General features: G+C 38.8%; 1 protein-coding gene across 1 annotated transcript in view; it reads left to right on the forward strand.

Moving 5' to 3' along the window:
* Window positions 1–8,468: 8,468 nt before the first annotated feature.
* Gad1 (glutamate decarboxylase) overlaps window positions 8,469–17,385 on the forward strand; it is a 32,739-nt gene continuing 23,822 nt past the window's right edge. The window contains exons 1-4 of the mRNA XM_078176527.1: window positions 8,469–8,490; window positions 9,614–9,910; window positions 11,356–11,441; window positions 12,256–12,346. Coding sequence (XP_078032653.1) covers window positions 8,469–8,490; window positions 9,614–9,910; window positions 11,356–11,441; window positions 12,256–12,346 — 496 coding nt within the window. The remainder of the gene's footprint in view (window positions 8,491–9,613; window positions 9,911–11,355; window positions 11,442–12,255; window positions 12,347–17,385) is intronic.

Consider the following 17,385-nt stretch of genomic DNA (forward strand, 5'->3'; position numbering starts at 1 on the left):
GCTCAAGCCAGAAATGATGGTTTAAACATATTTTGTGCTACTGATCAATTAAAAAAAAATATATAAAAGAAATAAATTTTGCTATTATTAGACTGATTTAGAAACGATAAGATTGAAATACTTCCCAACACTGTACAAGCAGGATCAGATTTATTAAGAAATTCTGTGGCATTATTAACCCCTTCCTGTACTTTAGCGAGTCTGACTCGCGATGAAGATTTTTGCCCAAACATGAATATCGTGAGTCAAACTCACGAACAGTAACTTGGGCCAAACATAAATATCGCGAGTCTGAGTCGCGAACAGATACTTGGGCCAAACGTAAACATAACAAGCCGAGCTCGCGGACTGATTTTTTGCCCGTTACGCTCGTGACTGGACGTTAATTCCTCTCTGTACCTCAGAACAGTTAGTCACGATTCGTATCGTTGCTGTTACGAAGCAGTTCAATTATTAAAATTTAAGAAACCCCTTCAAAATGCAAGATACAAAAGTGTTTAGTGAAGGCCGTGATAACGAATCTTCTGATAGTGACGTGTTTACGCCAGTTGCAAAGCGAATAAGGCATCTATAAACGTAAATAAATATCTATAAACGTAAAAGCATTAGAGTTTACTTCCTCAACTCCAGTATCGCGTAAAATTGACTATATCACAGGTATTGCGGGCATCTACATTTCGGATCGTATTGCGACTGTTTACATACATCAGTCTGGTCTGTTTAGCGCCCGTTGATGCGGACCGCTCGGGCCCGAGTTTCGTCGAGCTAAATGGCACGGGAAGGGGTTAAATCGTTTTTCTTAATTTCTAGTTAGTTATTAATTTTCTCTTATTATCAAGGTCACATATAAATACACCGTGAATAATTGCGAATCTCTTTTCCAAATTATTTTAAGTCGCCACATATTCTCATCACACCGTCCTCTATACACTTTTCATAATTGAGGTAATAAATTAGAAATAATTAAACGCAGCTTAAACCATGCTACATAACGTAATTAAAAAAGTAGGCAGGCAATAAAATACCGACGATCTAAGCAATGTGTAGCAAGGGTGATCATAAAAATTCTCTCACACGTGCAATTCCTTTTATGATCTTTTTTATGTGGTTTGAAATCATACGTTTTATCTACGGTTAATCAAACTGCATTCGCTGCACTTCTCGCGTCGTTAAAAATTATTAACGTACTTTGGTATCTCGAACGGAGCGCATGGTAAATTATTGACGATGATTTTCTTACCGAGAGGATATGTAATTAGCAGAAGCAGCCGAGTAATTCGTCGTAGACAAAAGGGTGCAGTAGAATCCGACCAGAAACCAGCGATTGAACCTCGTGGGCGATCGATAGCGACCGCGTGCATCCTCCGCATTCCCGTGAATACGCGGAAGGGTTACGCGTGATCACGAATATTCATGGGGGCCAGACAACGCGCTCGTTTATCTCCGGAAACGAATTTCGTGTAACCTAGATTGAAAACCTTGCGAAACTCGCGTTTGCATTTGTCTGCCGGCGGATATACGCCTCCGCTCATTTTGTTTTATTTCACCGTGAAGCTTCCGTATTTTTCGAAAGTAAATGTCAGGGGATTGCGCGAAATTTCCGCGGAACGACAGCATGAAAATGCACTGCCGACAGGAAGGTCGATACCAGCCAGTAGAGTTCAAGGATTTTGTCGCGAACAAAGGGCGAAAAAAATCGTGTCACCGTGTGCCGCTTAAATGTCATTCGTCGTTGGCGGAAATATTATAAAAAGGATCCTCCTCCCGAGAATTTTATTCACTTTAGTTTTATTTCCTATTTTATTTAGTTAAATTTCTTCGACAGTTGGTACCTTTTCTTTTTTCTAATTTATATTCCCTTGATTTTTTAAAACGATATTTCGAGAAGTTGGGATATTATAAGGATTGTAAAGATATCGACTGAGAAATAATAATTATAGATAATATTATTGAGAAATATTAATTGCAGAAAATATTGGCTGAGGAATAATAATTGTAAAAATATTGAGCAAGAAGTAATAATTCTAGAAATATTATCTGAGATATAATAATTTGAGAAAATATTGATTGAGAAATAATAATTTGAGAAATTGTTGATTGAGAAATAATTTGAGAAACTATTGATTGAGGAATAACAACCGAAGAAATATTGATGGAGGGACAATAACTACAAAAAATATTATCCATTCATCAGACGTTTGCCACTTTGTTGTACTTAACGCTTTCGCAAATCTGAAGAAATGACAGAGTAAAACACTATGATCTCTTGCTGCATTAATTGTGTACGTTGCACACAACGTCGAATAATTGCGACATCCGCGTTCTAAGAACCATAATCCACGAAACAAAGTGGCAACAATTAAAATGCGATCATTATCGCGAAACGGCGTTTCGTCGCCTCCCTGTCGTCTTCAATTATCGCGGCTTATCGACGTCGCGATAAAGTCGCTCAACGAGTGGCCAACCTTTGTGTGAATATGTTAATTTGTTACATAATCAGCGACTTATCAATCGATTCCGTAAGTCGATAGCGACGACTATACAACGGAGACAGATTTTCTGACAACAGCTTCTAGTCTTCGCGATCCGCAATTAGTGCATTTCCACCTGTTTATTCAAGAAGCCGTCACTCGAGCACTTCTCTTCAGTTCACTTGTTCTACTAAATTTTTAATGTTGTTAGTGAGATTAAGATAAGCTTCATTCAACTGTTCTTTCATTGAGACTTAATAAAATGACGTAGGAAAATTTTCCGAGGTCACCAGAAGATACACTTCTCAGGTTAATTGAAAATTATTACGTAAGATAAATATAGAAGAAACAAAGTAGAAATATTTAATCTTAACGATTTAAATTTTAATACAAAGTAGAAATGATCGATTAAAGATAGCAGGAATTAAACAGAAACTTTTTATTTTAATGATTTGGATAAATCACGAGTTTTTATGCGAAACAAAACTGTTCAGAAATTTCATATCTCGATAATTCCAGCGAAACGATTTTAGCAATGCAATGCTCCTCGGTGTTTCTAATTTCGCTTCCGCCACTCGCGTTCCACGGGAACACATAAAATCTGCAATCCACCCTCAGCTTTCGAATTTATGAAATGAAACGTGCCATGACCGCAGCAGAGTCTGAAATTCGCGCGGACCGTGGTAGCACGTCTGCAACAAAATAGTGCATTGTTCCCGGCGTGCTCATCAATTTCCCAAGTAAATCGTTGCAGAGTCCGCGCGACGTGCATTAAAAAGAAAACGTGCCCGGAATTGGATTCGTCCGGCGGCGTCTCCGCTTGTACCGAGATTCTGCGACAAATAAACAATCAATAAGCCCAACGGCGCGACGTTGCGCTGCGCCTTATCGATAACCGGACGCGTACTTTGCCCGTTCGATCGGTCGTCGCCTGCACTCTCTCGCGGAGACAAAAGGGTGGAGCGCGCTCGAAATGCTCCGGGGAAGCGGCGAGGAGAGAAAGAAGGAAGGAAGAAAGAAAGAAAGAAAGTTGGGCGCGGGTAATTTACATCGGTCTCGCCAGGCGACGGTGGTGCTAAGAAATTTATCCGGAGGCGGTGGCGTATTCTTTCCACGACGCTTCCGTCTACACCGTTTCAATTTAAAGTTTCCACGGCGAGCGGCGTCAGCGTGCGAACCTCGGGTCACATCTTGCGAGATCGATTCCTCGTTTATTGCTGCGACCAAACCCCATCGATACTAATTTTTCTCCGATTTTCATTCGGCTCTAATCGGAAATTCATTGCTACGACCCTCTTACACGATTAACCGTAATTAATTTTAGGGATTGCTGACTACCAGCGATTTCCTACAGTGTTTACCGAATGGTCCGAGTGATTGAAGCGAAGGCATTTTAAAGGCAGTTCGTCGGAATAATAATTTAAAGTTAATATTTTCAAGCATACATTAAAGATGTCTTCACGATGAGATAACTAATTCGAAGTATATTTAATTTAATGAGTAATATAGAATGTTAAAAGATAAATTATATATATATATATTTATTTATTATATTTATATTGATAGTTGATATAATATTAAATTAAGTATGCTCGAGTTTAAGGACTGTTAATGACAGATAGCATTATAAAATATAAAAATATGTACCACGTGTAAGGTAGTTTTTGATAAAGAACTGCAAACTTTTTCAAGGACTGTACGCGAATATTGACAACTGGTAGCTGATAAAAGCAGACATACATGGCATCGGAAAGATCTTACTATTGATTAGCTCAATTGGTTTTATAATCCTTATCTTTTGTATCTCTAAGAACGCGTTTACTTTTTAAGAACATCTACACGTGGAAATTAAACGTGGAAACTATGCTATATTCAAAATTTATGTGCAGTAACATGTCGAGTAAACATCGCGAGAAAATCTCGGGGAGCCATAACAGATCTCCAGCTGTTTGTCAGATTTTCATTACCTCGAGGATCTTAATTAAAATTCCATGACGTATCGGCTGAGACAGAGTCAACAGCCGGCAGGCTATCTCCGAGGAGCTTTAAAGCTCTCGATTTCTAACGATAATGGAGATACATGGGAATTCCAACTCCGTGCATTGTGCGAAAGTGATATTGGCCGCATCTATCATTATTATACTCGTCTACTTATGGTATTAGTAATTCCGTGACAGGTAATTAAAGATATTACAATTTTTACGCGATTTAATCGAGCACGTCATCAGAAATTCGTCCTCGAAAATAAAAAATTTATCGATCATAGTTCGATCGTCATCGTTTCAAGTTCAACTATTAAGATATAAAGGAAATTGTTTTCTATTCGATATTTATCTACAGAAATTGTTTTCCATTAACTGAGTATTGTACCAAGATTGTTTCGAGAATGGTGTTCGATATTCAGTATCGATATTCACGAGTCCGTCCTCGAAACCTGAAAATCGTTCAATCCTCCACCGTTTGATGATCGCCACTAAAAGCATCCACAAAGGAAGCAATTTTCTATTCGATGTCGACCACTGAGACTTTCCTTTCGATAACTGGAGATTGCATAAATGTAGTTCAATCTCCCGCTGCTTGATATTCGATATCGATCTTTAAGAATTCATATACAAAACCTGGAAACCATCCAATCATCCATTGCTCAATAACCATCATCTGAAGTTTGTTCGTCAAACAAATTTTCTATATAGAAAATAATGCTTTATTTAATATTTACCTATAGACATTTCCTTTCATCAAATAAAAGTTGTATCGTAATTTATTCTATACAATATTTAATTTGAATCTCTAGCAAGTCAATTACAATTTTATTTTTGATATCGACCTTTGCCACTTTATTTCTCTACATTATTGCTTCGCATTATTTAAATGTATATTAATGATATTTAATATCTATCTTTTAATTTTTAATTTTACCATCGATACAAATTCTGTTACTTTGTTCTTCAACATATACAGTAAATTCTTGTTTAACCCTTTGAATTCGAAGATATTTTAACTCAAAAACTAAGACAATTCTTTTAACTTATACTATTTTTGCCATTAATAATTTCTTTCATTTCAAGTATATAATATAAAGTCTATTAAAAATATACAATACTTAGGATTTGAATATTTAATTAAATACAGATAAATTTAATGATGCAAAATATATTTAAAAAATGATACTGCAATTTTTAATGTTGCCTCGGAATTGTCATTCGAGTGCCAAAGATTAACATCCATCTGAAGAAATCTCTTTCATTAATAAACATTTCAATCTCCCATGTTCTCATCGTAGATCTTCGATTTATCCATCCTCAAAATCTGAAAATCGTTCAAACTCATAGATCATCTCGAAGCAATCTCGAACAAAGAGATCCGCAGAAATTCCTTTCGAATAATTCGAGATTGCATAAATATCCAGAATCCCATTGTTCCTCGATCACCGCGAACCCAGTGAACCAGGTACCCGTCGTTTGAGGTTCTCGTCCACGGAGATGGCTGACAAAGAAAATAATTTTCTGTTCGACGACCTTCGGGAATTCGTCGGAAAACCCTGGAAATCGCATGATCATCCGCGGCGCAATCACCGGCGGCGAAGAAGCGTGACAAAGGCCGGTTCCATTCGGAACGGAGCCTTTTTGCCGAGTGCTCGGCACTCTGAGCCGAGAACAACGAAACGTCGTTATAGGAGGAAGAAGTTGGTGTTCGACAACGACGACGTAGAGTGGGGTGACGTGGTCGAAGCTGAAGTGTTGCAGAATAAGGGAAAAATAGAGAGAATATTGTACGAACATTTCTTAACCATCGAAATTAATTTATTATAGCAAAATTAATTTATTATACCAAATTTAATTGATTAAACTTGAAATATTTCAACAAAACTGTGATTTATCCAGTATGATATACAATTGGATTTTTATCGTGACATGCTATGCATCATTTTCTGTAAATTTTAACATGCATTAAATTCGGTCGTAAAAATCTACCATCTCAGGATTTTGAAAAATATCAGCGATTTGTCAAATCATTTCAATAAAGAAATTTCATACATTTTTACGGTTTAATTAATTTTTCCTTAAAATTCTGAAGTGGTGGATATAATCTGTAACCAGATTTGAAATCACTGTGTCAAAATCCATGGGAAATTTCATGTAACATACCATAAAAAAAGTCAATCTCTGTGCACGCTATTCGATAAATCACGATTTTACTGGAAGAGTTTGAGTTTACCATAAGTTTTCAAGGTCAAGAAAGGTTCCTGTTACGTTCCCCCTATTTTTCGCTTATTCCGCAACATTTCAGCTTTATCATATAAAAGAGATCCACGGTATATCTCATTTCTATCAAAAGTTCTTCGATTTTGACAGAAGTTCGTCACTTCATACCGGTTTGCGACGTACCGGGTGTCCCTCGAATAACGGTGCATAGACAGAAGGGTGTATCGACCTCGATGACGCGATTACGTGCACTCGGCAACGGGTTGTTACGTCCCTGGCACTTTCTGGGTCTCGCCCTGTCCTCCACCCTCTCACGAAGGACGGAGGAAGTATTGATTAAATTCACCGTCGGCCATTTTGCCCGCGGATCCGATTGGTTGCCGTCCATTTTGTCCTTCCTGCCCCTTCTTCCTTCCTCTTCCTCTTCGTCGTTCGCCTCGTGTCCTCCGGCCCTCTCGATCTCTGTCTACCGTGTCCTCAAGCCTTTCACAGTGTTCCACGGGGAGTACGCGTGCGTCGCGACATTTTCCGCGAGAGGATCCAGCAATTGGATTTTTTCCATTCCATCCCCCCCCCTCTCTTCTCCGCGTCTCCCTTTTTCGCGTTGGCTTCCGTCCCTCCTCGCGGTCTCCGCCGGTGTTTTTCCGGCCGTGGAAAAACCGTTAGCTACGTGTTAGGTCCGGTGTTCGAGTGCATCTGTTGATTCGGTGCGAAAACGAGGGAAAGCATGCGCGCGGAATTTTTATGAGGGTTCATTAGGGGTATCAGACGCTCCCCAAGGAGGGCCGCATTTAAATTCTTCTTGATGGGACGCGATAGACTCCTCGCGACTCGACCGGAATACTGCTCTGCGAGTGTTTTATCGCGGGAACTGCATGAAATCTGCGAACGATGAGGAAACTGTTTCGACTTTGCTTTCATGGTTGTTTAGTTGACGAGAGGAGCACGATGCCTGAGGAGTTGATGGTGCCCGTTAAGATTTTTATGCGGCAGTTTCGTTTTGTGGGAATTTGAACGGTTTCGACGGGTCCTGGGTCGTGTTCTGTTAATGCCAGATCACTGATTTATGCGGATTTAATAGTAATCGTGAATAGGTACGGTGATAGCGTTAAGAATTTGATGTTGAGGAGTTGTTTAACACTGTACATTTATGTCAGAGGATATTTAAAATAACGTTATTGAATTATTGAGTGGAGGAAATGGTTTTTGAGAATTTTTAGTTTGCATAAGCATTCGCGGTTTACACATGATGCTGGTGCAAAAGTAATGCCACTCTTTAAGGTGCTGCTGTTCTTTGGTAACATCTTTTTCGAGAAATGAAAATGAACTTAAGAATTTAAATCTTTTGTGAATAATATTAATAGATAAAAATTAATATTATTACTCTTTTATTTATTGAAGCAATAGTTCAAATGCATTAATCTTGAATACGAATAACAAAATTTATCGGAAACATCATTTGTAGAATTTGATCTTGATTTAAATAAATTTTTAGCTAGTCTTTTAAAAGCGAATTTTGGAAGATAATATCAATTTTGCTTATTATGCAAATTAGGAAATCTCGAAGAGTTGGAAAAGCAACCTGCAGAGATTCTATGATTTGCAGTACTTTTTACTAGGAAGAAGAGAAGATATAAAACAACAGAGCGAGGAGAAATACTGAATGGGTGACGGTGCACGTGTTTAGGAGTCTTTCCTTCGTGGAAGTGCATCTTAAATATTCATTAGAGGAGAATTTTGAGAGGATCGTTACATTTTAATGTTCTTTAATATTCCTGCAGCTTTTTCAGGCATGCATCAAACTTTACAACCTGGTATAATTTCGTTTCATTATTGGCGCAATTAAAGAAGTTCTTTCTGGTAAACTTTATTAAGCTACAGAAATGTTTAATTATTTTCATTTACTTCTTAATATTTATCGATGTAGTTCTCCCCCCCCCCTATACGCAAATTAAATAAAAATTTAAAAATTACTTATAATGTATTCTTCATAAAAATGACAAATATTTAATTTATTAACGATACCAAATAAATAATAAACTGAGAAGAGCAAATTTTAAGCTCCAAAGCGAATCCAGCAGTAAAAGAGAGAAAAGAAGAACAGTAACGCGTCCTCGTAAATTACTAAATTAAATAATTCTTTCCAACAGAGCCCACACAATTCCGTGAACTCTACATTAAGAAATATGGAATTAAATTAACAACCAACAATCAAAACCAAGGTCTTCAACAAACTGCATATGATTCAACAAGTTAAACAATTCCCTGTACGCGCATTCTCGCCATAATTTTAACCCACGATAGAATCAGGAAACACAAAAATGCAACCCTCTTCCAATATTAACATCTCAAAATCACGATCTCCGACATTCCGAAATAAATCACGAAACCAAACTGCTCACCGCAAGAGTGCTCTAATATTCCAGAAGATCTAAGATCGGAGATCTAGAGCGGCTGATTCGGATCCGCCAGATAAACCTAGCCCGAGAAAGCCGGGACTGAGGAGCAAGATAGAAAAATTCTCATGCGACTGTCGATAGCAGGGCGGTAAGAAGCAGCAGGCTCGAGGAACGACGGCAGAACCACCCCTTATAATTCCGCGGGTTTGTATCTCGGCGAACGGCCAAGCGTGCCGGAGATTTCGCGGCTAAGTATACCTCTAGGCTCTGCAGCCCATCGGTTCCGAGTTAGAGTACATTCGTAAACATATAAAAGCAACGGCGTAGGTATCCAACGCGAAAACCGCACACGGGGCGGCCGTCGTATCTCGAGGGCGAGGAAGCGATAAGGGTGAGCGACGACCGATACGTCATCCACCCTCTGACGTCAGGGTCCGAGCCGGCCACGCGATTGGTCGCGGATAGTCGACGCCCACGGCGCCACCCTCGCGCACGCTGCCCGTCTGTATAGCGAGCATTGGTCGACCCGCCCCCGCAGCAAACCACCCCCGCCGCGAGGGGACGGCTGCGTGGGTTTGTACGAGACGAAACTGGGTCAGGCAGACTCGAGGCAGGCCGAGTCAGGCCGAGGCTCGAGAGTCGTCCAGGCGTTTTCGACTGGAAGCAGTCCCTTGGAAACCACCCCGAAGCCCGTCGTCGCTTCATCAGTCTGCCGACGATCCAACCCTTAAGTCCTTCCACCGCTTGGACAGCTTCGACCCCCGTCCGCGAAAGCGACGCCGCTTCCGTCGACCCTTCTCGACGACACCAGACAACCACCAGGAGAACGGATTTGGTGAGTCCCACGCTATCAGCCACACGTAACCCCCTAATTGCATCCCCTGTTTTTTTCACTGCCGCCGTTTCGCGGTTTTTCTTTCGCCAAGTGCATCGCGTTGGTTGTCTGCGAGACGGTTCCTCTGACGGCGGTAACAGGCTGGACGATTTTTCTCCTGTTTGGAAAATTGTTCGAGGATCGTTCGACGGCTACTGCGGGGAGGAGGGACGATTGTGCGAGATGATTTTCGAGGCTCGAGGTTTTGGTTCGGGAGGATTTCGAGAGGGTATGGAGAATCGTAGTGCGGTAGTAATATTGCTGGGAGGTTCTTTAGAGGATAATGAAGGGGATGATGTTAAATTGTAACGAAGGGGTTGGTAAGTGTAAGTCCATTGGAACGTAGCTAGAGGACCTGTGGAGAGAGGGTTGCAGAGTGTTAAATTCTTTTTTAAAGTTCAAATTTTTATATAAAACAATTTATTAAGGGATTGAAGAATTGTACTGCGAAGAGAACATAGTTGCAACCATCTGAAAATAGAGGAAGGATTAATTGCACTGTGGGGGTTAAATAACGGAGTAAGGGTTAGTAGGTTTTACTGTATACTGTTTTGAAGATAACTTTTGTTATGTAACAATCTCTGAAGGCGTAGAAGATCTTTACAATGAATTGCAAATTTATTTAAAATATATTAGAACAAGCAACAAAAAATAATTCCAAACGATTAAAAAAAATTGAAGTAGCTTGTTCAGGCGATCCTCCAACAATTTCCCAAGGCGCCGAAGTCGCAGCTTCCGACACATTCTCATCTAGTGATTAAAGCTATCGCTTTCACGCACAGCTCATTCTCGCTGCATTGTTCCGAACTACTAAAAAAATTTATTCAACAAGCACTTTAAACATTCAACAACCCCACGCAATACTTTTTCAATTGCTCGAAAGCATCATTCTATCACGCTTACGAATAGCACAACTATTTTCTCTCGAACTAGCGAATGCTTCGAGTAAGCACGACGATATTTATAACACTCTTCCTATCGCTGTATTCGCACCTATAACGATATTTTATCACTTTTTCATTGAGATATTGTATTGTCAAGTGATCTGTAGTGCCTGGTCTGTCTTCAGGACGATCTCTCGCTTACTTTTCTGGCTCCGAGGACCGGCTCGATCGGTTCGGCGAGCAGCGACCGGCGCGTCGATCTTCGCCCGTTTTCACTCTCTCCAGTAAACGGGGATACGCTCTGTTTGAAAATCGATCTCGCTTAGAGAAGAGTCTACACACGAAAATGCTCTCTGTCCATGTTTCTTTGGTCGCTCGGCCTGCCGTGCTCCTGCGGCGTTTACTTCTCGCTTCTTCCGCAGTTTGTGCAATTTTTATGTCTCTGAAACGCTCTTGAAACGCTGAGAACTATACGAAAGCAGCGCGAAACACTGAAGCGGACACTGTTGTTGATTGTTGTAGGGACTGAGGCGAGGGGCACAAGCAGAGACATGGACAATGTGCAAATGATCGGCACTAAAATCACAGCGATCAAGGAATACTTATATGTAAGGCGTTCCCATCTCGCTGCACGTTCATTCATCTTGTTTCCTACGTTCTTCTTTTTATTATGTTGCCTTGCCGACGCGCTCGATCGGGCCCGATATAATCACGTGTTCGTTAACGCCACTTCCGATGCCAATAGTTTACACAATACACGATTGTTGGAGCTCATTTCCATGCGTACATTGTTTTCTTGGTACAGTACAGTGCATCTACGCGCATTTATTTGGAATGCTAATACGCGTGTTCAATTGATAGAATCGGACTCTGCATTAATGTGCATTTGTTTACAATTTTAACAATGCTCAACGCAGCTTTTGTCAATTTATTCTTATAAATTAAAATTTTAACAGCCGGAAACTAATTATTGTAATTAATATATGAGAACTTATAATCTATAGTCGAAGCAAATTTCACAGTTGCAAGTGTTTAAACATTGTTTAATCAATTAATTAAGGTTGTATACAATGGAAGGCTAATTTTGCTAACATTTGATATCGTCAATTGTTGCTCGATTTTGTTGATTGATTATCTAGGGCTCGATTCGGCCTTGTTTTATATTTTGTAATTTGTCTCGTCGCTAGAAAAGTAATGCTTGTTATACTTTCTCTCTGTCTCTTTCTCTCTCTCTTCTCTCTCTCTCTCTCTCTTCTATCTCTGTCTTTCTCTGTCTCTCTCACTTTCTCTCTAACAGGTTTCACTTTTTTACGAAATCGATAGTAAACGATGTTCTCCCGAATGTCAGTAATATGTACGATGAATGTTTCGATGGAGGACCACGATTCTGCTCGAAGGACAGATATTCATTGTGAATTTCAGAACTTCGCCAGGACACACTCGCCCACCAGACTAATGAGTTCCGAGAACACGTACTCGCTCTCCAGGGAGCATTGTAACCTGAAGTATACGGGTAAGTTTGTGTGTAACACCGCCGTCAAAACGTGTTCGATGCATGCCTCGTAGACAAATTATTCGATTTAGCGACACGGAATCAGTAGCGTTAGATATTAGATCTGTATCAAATATTATTTTATTCAGTGTCTTGATTAATATTTGTGATTGCACATTTTTGGTAACAAAGTAGTCAGTAGATATAATTTTCCACTGATTATGTTCAATAAATTAGAAATGTTTCGCTTTGTAAACGATGATTGTACTTGCCTGCTTATGTTTATTGTTTTCCAATTGTTCATTACTAACGTTAATGAAAACTGAATGAAAAATTTAGACGTTTATTTTGTATCTAGAACTGGTTTACACTTTGTTACGATCTAATCAACCAGTAGTAATTATTTTTTGGTAGAAGCATGTTTGGTCACTGACTGTACATATCCACTTAATTTTACACTATTTTATTTTTCACTTATACATTGTAGTACTTACATAGAATAAATAGAGAAGCTATATTTTATTAAGACTCGGTTCGTGATTTTCTGATTTATATTCATTTGAAACAGTGTGAAATGAAAATTAATACGGTGTTAATTTGATTAATTTTGAGAACGTAGACATTAACTTTGTTTTAAAAATATTCCAATATTGTAATTAAATATTCAGTAGCATTCCTTTGTAATTTGTCATGTACCCCCTTTGCTATATTCATCAAACGAAGCATAGCAATTTCTTGATTGTCTTAAACTTTAGTTAGAATTTCTTCAACTTATATTCTTTAGATTACATTAATTTACTTACAAAAATGGGAAATTTAGCGCTAGGTTTAATTAATCGAATGTTTAACATCACTAGACAATTATTAGATCGTAAAAACGTCAGCGAGCGTGCTGATGATAATTTAAACGGGCAGAAACACGCGTTTCCGATACTACGCATGTCTGACCACGAACCGTCCGTACCTACTTGCTCCTAATTCCCTCATTTTTCACGTCCGCCGAGAATACACATAAATTAGCGGCTATATCGAGGCATTCCCTCGCGTCCCCTAAATTCGGGAGCACCGCGTTGGCTTCTCGAGGATGAAATCCTGGAGTCACAATATTGTCCTGATTTTGCGAGGCTCCGTGTGGAAGGGTGCATAATAATGGCGGATTTAGAATTGGCCTGAAGAGGCTCGTAGTCGGTGAGTGGCTGAGGACAGATTACACGCCGCAGAAAGGGCGGAAGGGTTTGCTTACCGCGGCACTGTGTTTGCTGTTCGGGAAGTGTCGGATACCGATAAGGTTCTTTTCATAGTCGAAAATCAATTTTAAAGCATCCTTGCTGCAATGCGAATACCCATTTAACTCTTCACTAACGTCTACTGAACAATTCTGCTAAACAACCGTAAACAAACGTACACCAGAGTTAACATCTAGTCTACATGGGAGATTAACCTTTCATCAGTCTCTGTTATTTTGCGATTTATTACGTAGACGTTGTAATTTTCTTGCATCTTGCACCATTTATTATTGAAATTTTTTAAGAATATTTTCTGTAGCTTCACTCGCATTTTTTGTGATATTAAATAAGTGCACCACTTGGATGAGGTGTATTCTATTCAATTTTTTCTAATTAATCATAATTGATTGTGAATCTTTAGGCAAATTAAAAATTGCTTGTGTTAAATTGTTAAACATAAGAATATAATGTATCTTTTGATGATTTAATATGTTAAAAATACATAATGAGATTCTTTGATTTCTCTAATACGTTCACTGTGTTGTGTTTCTATTTTTAATAAATAAAATCTATAGTCTACAATCGAAATCAATAGAATCAGTTCAAGCAAGGAATTTCATAAATGAAAGTTTGTAAAGATTTTATACCTAACTCAATTTCGTCTAAATCGCAACAAAATTTGATTTTTCTGTTATAAAAATCTAGGAATGAAAGTAGATGAAGATAATAAACAAAAATTGTGTGCGTTCTATCAGGGAAATTATGAACTCTTTACGCTCAAGTGTAAATATTCTGTGTAACAAAACTCGAATTAAATTTTACAGATCAGTGTTATTTAATTTCTACGAAGTATCGTTCCGAGTGATTTCCAAAGGTTAGAGCAACGTGGAGCCCGCGGTTCGCGCACATTACTATAAATTAACCTGGCAATCCCGCGTATAAATCGCCGTGGCTAATTGCCGCGTGTAACAGCCCCTAGAAGGCGCTTTGATTAAAGCCTCGGAGCGGGGGTCCGGTGCATCTGGTGCCAAAACGAGTCTCAGCGTTAAGCCTGCGACCGAGTTGCACTAAATCGCGTATTGCGTATCAGCCGTGTCTAATTTCTGCGCGATCGAAGCGTCGTTAGAGTTCGAGTGCTATACAGACGACGAAGGGAAAGTACCTATTATGGAACGCTTTCCAGAGGGTGTAAAATTGTTATTGATTTCATTACAACTGAAAAGTGATATTGTTGAATACTGTTCGATAGAATAATATTTCTAGCCAACGTAGTGAACTTTAAAATATTTATTTAACACCAATACAAAATAGTATAAATAAAATAGTAAGTGTCCGTGTTCCTTAAATATGGAACATTATTTATTTTACAACTGACTATTACATAATAATATTTTTAAGATTTAATTTACATAGAACAATGTTAAAAAATATGGCTAGAATTTTTGCATCTATTTTTGTACGCTCTTTCCATTTTTTATTATATTATTTGTGCTATTGTTTCAAGAAGGGGACACAAGGTAGAGGTGTTACGTAATAGGTACTTTTATCTTACTCGCGTGTCGATTAACCGGATTTTTCGAGTATTTGCCATCGGTCGGACCTCTATGGGAAGTGACGTAAACCTCGGAAGAAGTAGAGTCTGTCGGCCTTTCGACGTTAGATTGATGGAGCTGGATTAGCCCGAGCACGGCCCCTAGAAGCCGGGGATTTCCCTTGTCTAACCATTGGCTCAGACCGATTCACCATAAGGCTACAGGACTCCCTTCTTTTTCCATTTGACTCTCATTCGCGTGATTATTGAAAGATACAGCCCTCCGCTCGAGAACTGTTTTCTTCCTTAGTTTCTGTCGCTCGCAGTTCCTTTTCTCTACCGTTGAACAGTCTATTGAGAACTGAGCTGCAGATTCCTGGGCACATGTTACCGCGGACGATGGTTTTATAGAGACTGGGACAAAGGAGAAATTGATTTCAGCGTTTAAGACATTCTTCCTGTTGTAAAGTCGTTTGAGAGAAAATTCAAATGTCTCGTGTAAGCAGTAGGAAACGAATAAAAATGGTCTTTCTTTGTTAATGATTCCAAGTAGCTGAAGATAATTAATATTCTATTAATTTATTAAAATTCTTCAAATCTTTCCATTTCTTAATTGTGTTCATTATTATGTACAAACATTTCTCTCATAAATGCAGAATATGTAGTCATAACCCATTATTAAAATTACAGTTCTTTGGCAATATATTTAACTTACAAAATACAAGATAACACTTACGAAAAAATATTTCTATTATTCTAGGTCATGTCAAGGTTATGTCAAAGTAAATTCACGAAGAAAATTCGTCGTGTTTAGTGAAATATCGCAGCTATGAAGGCCACGAAAAAAGAAAGCGACGTGTTTATGAAAAATGATTTTAATGAAAATGAATAGTGATTTTTTTATTAGATTGTTCGGTTTTCATAGTTAACGTAGCGTCGGAAAGAAAGTTCTGACTTTAAAGCGTGGACGTAGGAGTCGCTCGTATCTGTTTATCCATGGGATCTCCTTAATGCAATGGGAAACGAAGGGTGGTGGTTTATACAGCAGGATACTTTATGGTTACCCTGCAACAGAAGGACAGTTCAATCTACCAAGGATTTACCAAGGGAACATTGAAATGTCCCGCTGCAAGTTTATGTCGCCTGTATTTGGGGAACTTCTGAAATTGCTATAGCGTCTCGCAAACTTACAATAATACTGTGAGTCCATGCTGTCTCAAAAATTGTCTTCCCCACTTCAATTACCATAGAGGATCACCATCACCATTTACTAACTTGTTCTGAATACACAATGTTATAAACCATTCGATTATTTATCACTCTGTTTTATCCGCACACTGCAGATATATTCTCAACAAAAACATTCGACGTTTTCGTGTTAAACACAGTGATTATTTAACGCTCGGCTGGTATGGCGCGGGTCCATTTCGACCCAACATTTGCTTCTAGTGATTAGTTATAATCGACATTAAACATTAATTTCTCATAAGAAAATCTTATGAGAATTTGGATAAAGTAGCATTGGAGATATATTTTTAAAATTGTGGAACAACTGTCGCGAGTTTGAATAATACTTCCTGTAAAATCATTGTTGATTAATCAAAAGTAATGACAAATTTTTAGCGATTAATTAAAACCATTTTACGAGTGTTAAAGCAATAATTTCTCTAAGCACATGGTCATCTTTAAAATGACCGTATAACTATGAATGAAACTGCAACGAGACAAACATGAATACAATGGAAACATGAACAATAGTTTATGCGTGAATGCGTTAGTTGTACGAGAATCATTCTGCAAGTGCATGGCAGTGTTTATGAACATAAATAAGAAGGGTGGATCGCCGACGAAGAGGCCGAAGACGGAAGAGAACGGTGGATAGAGAAGAGGACGACGAAGTGAGATGGTGTCATCCCACCAAACAAGTGAGAGTGTGTCAATAGAGGTCTATACTTTCAATTGTTTGATGAGGTGAAATCATTCTAATAAGTTCCGTTTTCTACGAGGACGTCGGACGAGCCGACGGTAGGTCGATACGTCGGGAGCGCTGGGCAAAGAGGTGTTCGATAAAACGGTATCAAATCAATCAATGTCAATGCCGTAGAAGAGATTTCACTTGATTATAACAATTAGAGAGTCACCCTTAGAATGTTACGTTAGCGAGCTGTACGCTTTCGAAATTTTTCCAACGACCGCACTCTTCAAACTCTTTGTTGATCTTTCTGACTGGCACCTTGCAAATTGTCAATTTTTATATAAAATGTTGTTACAGACTGTGGAAGTTTATGTAAATATATATTATA

The sequence above is a fragment of the Augochlora pura genome, chromosome 3, assembly GCF_028453695.1.
Source record: "Augochlora pura isolate Apur16 chromosome 3, APUR_v2.2.1, whole genome shotgun sequence".
Lineage (NCBI taxonomy): Eukaryota > Metazoa > Arthropoda > Insecta > Hymenoptera > Halictidae > Augochlora > Augochlora pura.